Source organism: Acartia tonsa, chromosome 1 (genome assembly GCF_053477335.1).
Source record: "Acartia tonsa isolate MP-2025a chromosome 1, ASM5347733v1, whole genome shotgun sequence".
Lineage (NCBI taxonomy): Eukaryota > Metazoa > Arthropoda > Copepoda > Calanoida > Acartiidae > Acartia > Acartia tonsa.
In genome coordinates, this window is record NC_137260.1 from 42,649,394 (window position 1) to 42,658,169 (window position 8,776).

The 8,776-nt window shown below is 31.7% G+C and overlaps 1 protein-coding gene across 6 annotated transcripts in view; it reads left to right on the plus strand.

The window, feature by feature from the left end:
* The window catches only part of Pka-R2 (cAMP-dependent protein kinase type II regulatory subunit), a 55,648-nt gene extending 47,739 nt beyond the window's left edge, over positions 1 to 7,909 (plus strand). For all 6 annotated transcript variants that reach the window (XM_080162492.1, XM_080162504.1, XM_080162498.1 and 3 more), the window contains 4 exons: positions 1,350 to 1,433; positions 3,281 to 3,383; positions 4,740 to 4,846; positions 5,591 to 7,909. In XM_080162492.1, coding sequence (XP_080018618.1) covers positions 1,350 to 1,433; positions 3,281 to 3,383; positions 4,740 to 4,846; positions 5,591 to 5,623 — 327 coding nt within the window. In that variant the 3' untranslated portion in view covers positions 5,624 to 7,909. The remainder of the gene's footprint in view (positions 1 to 1,349; positions 1,434 to 3,280; positions 3,384 to 4,739; positions 4,847 to 5,590) is intronic.
* The last annotated feature ends 867 nt before the right edge of the window (positions 7,910 to 8,776 follow it).

Here is an 8,776-nt window from a genome sequence, read left to right on the forward strand (position 1 = left end):
TCTCTCTGCATAAAAAAGTATCTCTTTGCTATTGTTAAACACGTGTTAAAGTAATACTATATGCGGAATTGAAGAAACACCGACTCGACTGGGCAGTATTTAATGAGATAATCCAGTGTTAATCTTATAAAACAAAAATCTGGCGTCTCTATTGCACCAATGGATATATAATTTAGATATATACTCTGTAAATCGGCCAATCTGAAAACAGCGATGTAACAATCCTTGCATACTATTGGTTATATAGTGTACATATTATGGTACGCTAAGGGCAGTTAATTTTCTTTTCATTCTTATAAATAGTCGCATTTCTTAGGGTAAAGCTATGATGGGGTAATTTATGTCATGTATAACATTTTCATTCTTTCCATAATGTCAAATATTAATAGTTGAGTTCATCAGGATGAAGGATTATGGGGCCAGATTGACCATCTAGATCTACTCTATCTACTTCACCTTTTATTTACAACATAACCTATTTTCTGCTACTTAATATTATAATATCTTATAATGATAATTATTTATTTGATACAAAATGTATAAGTATTGGTGTATGATCCAGATAACTACCTGCCCTTCTAGCAAATTGGTTTCTGTTTTTTTGTAGGGACTCGTCTGGGTTTTCAAAGACCCAATTAATACAAAATCGGGACAGGGTTATCGCCATGTGGGCAAAGGTGTATATAGCTCATGCCCCATCTATTCTTTTACTCTAATGCATTGATATCAAATTTGATATGCTAAGAAATAAAAATATAAGAATATTATTTTTTTCATTTTTTGCTAGAAAATATTTCTCTGCCAATAATACGTCAAAGTTTATGCACTGACACAATCTAAAATACAGACAGACACACAAGTAATGTTTATAAGCTCTGCACCCTAAAACCTTCCCTTCTTAGTATAAAATCACAGGGGGGGGGGGGCATAAGGGACATTGGGCTGTTTATTATATGAATTCCCAAATTCCTGTAATAACGTTTTCTTATTCGTTGGCTTAACATCCTTGAGGACTTTTATTAAATTTATTTGTTGGTTTATTGAGTTGAGTGTAAAAACGTTTCAACCACTAATTGTTACCTACAGAATAGGTAATTTTGTGTACCATTTGATCACCCATTGTCTTATCCCTTTAGATCTCTGAGAAAATCAGGAAATTGATTAAAGTCCCTCCACAGATTATGACGTCATACGATAGAATGACCAATGGGAGGCTTGTATACACTGTAATTGACCAATGGTACAATTTATGCTGGCCTCTCATTGATTATTCTATCGTATGACGTCATAATCTGTGGAGGGACTTTAATCATCTTTGAAAATCAGCAATTATATTCTTTCTTGTTTAGGGGGATGAAGCTAACGGCATGTACATTCTGGAAAGTGGAAAGGTTTCAGTAGTTGCTAGATCAACAAATGGTGAAGAGAAAACGGTAAGATTGTTTTACAATGGTTTGGCAGCAGCCAAACAGCCAAAAAGAAACCGCTGTTAAAATATCTCTTGTATTGTTTTAAAAACAGTGAAATAATCCTTTTTTGCAGCTTTATTTTGTAAATGTTTCTAAACGATACTGTGAGTATTGGTGCAAAAAATATGACGTAACAAAAAAAATTAGCCAATGAGAGGCAGTTATTGACAAATGGTAAAATTTATAGTGGCCTCTCATTGGCTAATTTTTTTTGTTACGTCATATTTTTTGTACCAATACTCACAGCATCTTTCTAAACTATCAATTATTAACTAGCGGCTTTGCCCCAGGAGTCCAGGGGCTTTAAAATCAAAGGGACAGAGAAAAATAGAATATATACATCCCAAGTTATAAATCTGAGATTAAAATAGTATAAAACCAATACAGGACTAATTTAGAGAACCCAATCGGTTAAGTATTTATTAAGATCTTAAACTTCAGACAAAAAAAACCTACTATATACGATAGGATGTATTTTAAAATAGACTTTTTGGCTTAGAAAGATTAAAAGAAAATTCAAAAAGGCCAAAAACATTTTTACCCTCAAGAATACAAAAGAATTAATTTTTATTACAAATTAATTCAAAAGACTGAATTACATATTAAAAATATTTGTAAAATAAAATCTTTATTTACTTTTTATTATGTACTGTTTCTCAAAAAAGAGCTTTTTCTTTTTTGATTGTGAAGATATTTTTCTATTCTTTGGTATAATTAGAAAAGCATTGTTATTTGATTCGTGCCTCACATTCCAGATTTCAGATATAGATATTTTTGCGGTTTCCATTAAATTAGCTAGTTGAGCATAGAACCCCCTCGGTCTTATTTTTTGGGGTAGTTTTTGTGTATTTTGCTTTAGGTCAGGTCAGGTAAGGCTATATTGGGTACTAGGTAGCCCCGCACGGTTAGGGCACAGCATTTATTGTCCCCCCTCTAAGGATTAGGTTTAGGCATAAGAAGAAAAAATACTATACCCTTATTTTAAATTTAGTGGATCGGAGGGGGGGGGGGGTGTTAGGAACGGACCCAGGGAATTCAACGAGTTTTTGTTTACACGTTTTAGAACATATGATAAACTGTATTTCTTGAAAAGTATATTAGGTTATAAAAATTACATTGATAGGAAAAGACCATTGTCTACTTTAGCGACGGTAATCATTTTAATGAACGACTCTGGTCTAAAGGTTATGAATTGCACTTTTGTGGGCCAATTGTCACCTCACTTCTGATTAAGTAAACTAAGACGTTAAAATTGTACATACTGCTGCTATGTCGGATGCACGACATTAATGGTTAAAGTAAGGGGAATGTCTTGGCCCTAAACAGGCATAACTCATTACTATGCACAGTTAGAACTTCCAGCAAAGGTCGTGTGATCAAATTGTTGATTGTCTGAAATAGTTATAGTGCCTGGGAACCTTCTATAATGAGTTATATGTCGCGTAGGGTCGATACTGACAAGGCCCATTGTGACGTCATAAATTTCGGGAAAGGTAAAGGAAAAGGAGAACCCCATTTCTTCCATCTCCTTTGAAGAGATTTTCTTCCCCCCATCCCGTCTCCTATCCCGAAATTTATGACGTCACAATATGGGCTTTGTCTCGATACTCAGAAAGAAAGGGAACATTGACTGTAAATTACACTGGTACCCAAAGATTTATAACCACGTTTTCTTTTCGTTGGCGCAAAAACTTTGGGAACATTTAATTTTGAATGGTTGATTCCAAACTAATAGCGTCCAAACTTGCCAACCAACAATTTCTCATCTACAAAAGGGGTAATTATGTTTATCACCAAGGTTTTTTTTGTAGGTAAATGAGATTGACGAGGGTGGCTATTTTGGTGAACTTGGTTTGATTAATCGGGCACCCAGAGCAGCCAGTATTCTAGCCACTAAAGATGTTAAAGTAGCATGTAAGTATATTATAATATTTATTTGAGTATGACTTCGAAAACGATTCATATCCGTTGGATTAGTACCGGTTCTAAGCCATACTGAAAAATCATGTATCTTATTGAATATGTCCAGTTTTCAACGAATAAGAAATTGTGCAATCATAATGTTAATACCAGTTTTATTGGCCCGTGTCTTCTGCATCTTTGGGCTAACAAAACTGATTTTAATCTTATAATTGTACATTTTCATATCCATGGAAAACTGTTTGTAATACGAAGCGATATATATAACTATTCTAGCTGTCTATTTGGTACTCGTACTATTGTATTCTAGCTTTAGACTTGTGTGTCTCTCTATTTATCTGTCTGTTTATCCATCTATCTACAAATTTGAGCAAAATGGTTTAAAACTCACTTAAATTTTGCTATGCTAATACAAAATTCTTATCTTCATACTTGAAATTTCTTTCCGTTAAACTACATTTTCTCTTTATCTAAATGCCAGGAATAAAGTATTTTGTGTCATAACTTTTAGCTTGGTGATTATTTTTATTGAAAACTTTTTTAACCATAAATAAGATTACAATATTTTCGATTGTTATCATGTTTACAAAATGTAGAAAATGACCTGAATTACAGATATACATAGATAGTCAACTAGTAATTCCATTAATGAGAAAAAAAATGTTAATGGGAATCCCTTTACCCCTGGTAGAAGCTAACTTTCTTGAGGTTTCCAGGAAAACTTAATAATATTAAAATTCTTTCCCTTCATTCTTTCAAATTAGATTCTTCAGAATTTTTAGAATATTAAGTTTTTGCTCTTTTTATGCATCTTTTTTTATTTGTTGTGTTGGCTATCATGAGATACAACTATGCTAATGAACATCTAGCAAGATATCTATCTATCTGTCTGTCTATCTATTCATCTATTCAATAAAGTAAAGGGATCTCTGTCTGTCTGTGTGTACTGAAGGATCTCGCTATCCCCTGAACCGATATGGTTCTCCTTTACAAGGTAGCCTCTCATAGGAAGGTTTATAACTATTTTGGGGAAGGGTACCACCACCTTCCAAAGAGATTTGGTTAAATGTTGTTTAAGAACCTTTTCTTTTAAAAACTACAATGGAATGTGGGGGTTAGTTCGACTTCTACCCCCACCCTTAAGTGCCCCTAGAGGCGTAGCAACTAGTTTAATATATTGTGTGATGCTGTGAGTATTGGTGCAAAAAATATGACGTAACAAAAAAAAATAGCCAATGAGAGGCCGTTATTGACCAATGGCGGCAATGGTAGTGGACTCTCATTGGCTAATTTTTTTTGTTACGTCATATTTTTTGCACCAATACTCACAGCATCATATTGTGTTTCTAGTTTTGGACAAGTCCGCATTTGAGCGTCTGCTGGGACCTTGTATGGCCATGATGATGGAAAGAGTTCCAGAAATGGAGAAACAGCTGGCAGATGCATTTGGAGCCAAGGTGGAGAGATCCTGTTGTACTTTGAACATGAACGAGGCTATTCTATGACTCCCAGTGTCTGTACGTCCTTAAGTCAGTTTACAAAGCTTGTATTATTCGGCTGGTATTAAATATAAACGACTGATATTTTAATATATGAAGCTTCGTAATACAAATGATCATCTACTCTGTAGATGAATGTTTTCATTTTCTCAGTCTGTACAACTAGAGAGGAAAAAATTTATTTTATACATATACATTATACATCTATTACGCTTGAGAGAAGCTTTTTTTTACGGTGGAAAAATGGATGTGGATTAAAACATCTTCTTTCTTGTTACTTACATAATGTGTTTTGTTTTCATTTCTATTACTTTTTAAAAAGTTTAAAACCTACGTGAGTCCTATTTCTATTCTAAAATTGTGTTAACAAAATTACTTGTTTGTTTTACATTACTGACCCACCAACCTTTTTTAAGCGAAGCTTTCCTATGTACATCAAGTGTTTGTCTGTTCGTCAATTTTAAATAAGTTGTCTTTACCTCTTTTGATATAAGATTTTTTGGGTATAGTCCCTTTCGTGACAACACCCCTTAAGGGGCGATTCTTCGTATTTTCACAGTAGCATTTCTCCAATTTTTGTTAATATTTTTATTTCTTTTTAAATTTGAGTTTCTATACATTTGCTTTTGCTGTTTTATTTTGTCATCCTTGTTTATACAATGTGAAACTTGCTATAAGAATGATGTTATTGCTTTTTTTCAGGTTAATATTGGAACATTAAACAGTAATTCTTAGAAGATCCCTCCGCCATCAAGATAAAACTAGAAAGAGAACAATTATATCTTTATATCTTCCTATGTTGGACAATTTCATTCAAAATGTGAATAAAGGAAATAGTAGCTTACACAATAATCCGTAAAATTGTGAGCAAGCTTCCAGTCAAATGCGCGTATTAGGTCAAACTGTTTTTAAATATGTTTTCTGTCAACATTAAGAACAGTAAGACTTTATAAGCGCATTTGACTGAAAGCTTGCTCATAATTTTACGGATTATTGCGTAAGCTACTATTCCCCTAATAAAGGGTTAATGTTAAATAGTTGAATGTTTTTATATGCAAAATTTGGGTTAATATGGAAAAAGATTAATTTAAAAGATATTTGTAATTATCTGTTGTTTAGTTTTTATAAAAAAATGTGTAAATTGATGCAATCTTAGCTAAATTAGATAAAATTGTTATTAAAACATTTTGGACACCTAAATAAATCCCCCAAAATTGCATAAAACCCCTACTGATGAGATGTGCTCCAGCCAAACTAAAAACTGTTTGATTCCATCCAAGTATAAAGTATAGGAATATATTACAAACACTGTAGAAGAAACTGCCTCATTGGTCAGAATAATTTATATTTATTCATCAAATATCATTTAATAAATTCATTTGCACTCTTATGTACATTTGGACAGGCGGAATGTTAGAAAAGTTTATCATTTTATACAGTTTGATTTAGGCAAAGCATTTGATACAATGCTTTTATTATAAACCAAGTAGAAATAATTGGAAATTTGTTTAAAATGGGCGTTCGAGATATTTAAACCATATTTTTATATGATTCCAGATGACTAAAACTTTTCAGACATTCACCCTGTACATCAAATGAAATATAGCGTAGAAAACAAAAAAAGCTTATCTAACGGTTGAAGGTCTTGAAAAAGCCATATTGTCAAACAAAAAAAAACAAGGATTAAAACATTTTTAGCAGTGCAGCAAGTTGCATTTTAACACAAAATAAATTTATTAATTTTTGGAATAAAAATTAAATTAGTAGATGCGCTACTAAATATGATTTAAAAATAGGCCTTCAAAAACTACAGCTATATATAAGAAGTATTAAAACGTTGAATTATAAACTAAGAAGTTGTACTTAATTTGTTGTTACCCTAATTTATTTTTTTGATATGTAATCAAAGTATAATGAAATCGAAAGCATTTTAAATTTTTAACAAAAAAATATCCAAATCAAAACGTAGCCTAAAACCACCCCTTGGACAAATACAAATCTTTATAAAAAAGCGTATTATAATTGGTTAAATTGTTTGAGATCTTTTGCTTCCAGCAAAAAAAAAGGAAGGAAAAAAAAACTTTTTTATGAAGTTGTACTAAAATATTTTCAAATCTGTGGACAAACTGTAATAACCCCATGCAAAAGCTAGTCATAATACACAAAATATGAATGGAAAAATTGTAATTTTTGTACATTACCTGTAATATAATATAATACAAAAAAACAGTCACATTTAGAAAGAAATTATTTTTAAAATAAGCAATTATTTGGCTTCCAAAGTAAATTAAATTATTTATTATATTGTTAAAAAAAAACATTTATTATTATGCATAGAAGATTTTAAATGCTTGAGAAATATAAAAGATTGAAAGACTAGTCGAATTAACCAAAAAAGACTTAATATAAAAAACAACCCTAAAGCTAAGACTTATGTGTTCCATATCTCGCAGCTTGCGCGCCACTAGCGTTCATCAAAACATAAACAAGTATGACATCATCCAAAAAGTGAAGCCTGCAAGACAAAACAGGTAAATATTCATTAACAGCTAATGTAACTCAATTTTGATATCCAATTTAAGTGATTTTTATACCTTATCACCACAGAAATCTGAAACAATTGGACTCTTCCCATGCATAAAATTAGAGCTAGCCGGTACGAAGCACAGACGGACACGTAGTTAATGTAGAAGCTTCGATTTTTTTCAAAATGACACGTAAGACCTCAAAACATGAGATGATAATTGTTATTAATTTGCATGCTTGTAGTATATTACTATTTTATTGTACGGAGAAACGTAAATAGTTTGCATTTTAACACAAATATATCAAGCAACTTTGTTCTTAAACTCAAATATGCATCTTTATAGATAAAATTAAATCTATTTATGTAAATTTATTTTAACTAAAGTACATGATAAGAATTTAAGAATAATGTTGTTTTACAAAGAGAAATTGTTGAATTAATGATAAAAATATTATTGTATAAAAAGACAAAAGAAATAAAGTTATGTGAATGTTTTTCTTTTGTTCATTATTTTTTTTTCTTAAGAAACATATTTTATAAAAAGCGAAGATCATTGAAGCTTTTTATAATTAGGGTCGGTCCGTCCAAAACGGATAGCTTTTTGTTAATTTAGGCGTATACGAGTTGTTCCATCGATTTGAAGATTTGCATGGTGAATCCTGTAGTAGTTAGGTACGATTTAGAAAGCGTAGCAACTCTGTAAGCGGTACCAGAATGTCCTTAAATCCATTTCAAACATGTTGATTATTTTTACTAATTATCCAATTGATCTGATTTTTGGATTATTGATTACTGGGACAACAAAGAACAATATAATAAGCGAAACAACTCTATAATAAAGTCCTAAAAAGTCAGTATATCCTTAAACAATACCTACCATGTATTTAAACAATTTTGCAACAAATTTATTTACAATTTTGTATAGACGTATACTTTCATATTCTGATTTTTCAGTTTTGACACTTTAAAAGTGTTAATAACCGTTTGTCCTACCGTTTCAGAGATTTGCTTTTATGGATGTTGTCATTTTTGTTTTTAATTAATGTGTTGGTGAACCTTTTCAACTCATTCTAACGAAATAATCAAGCGTACAGACGTACATTGTAATGGAGCTTAGGGGGGTTAATGCAACCATCTCGTAATCAGTGCACAAATGGAAATCCGAATTTTCACTTGGCTATTTTCCCTTAATTAAAAAAAAGTTGTTAATTAATAGCTGGCAGCTTAGCCGTTTTTTTTGGCCGGCTAAAAACGGCCAAGAGTATAATAGCAGCCGAGAAAATCACATTACCCCCATAGCGTAACGTACTGACTAACAGACAATGTGAGTTATAGAGTAGCTTCGCTACAAAAAAAAAGAA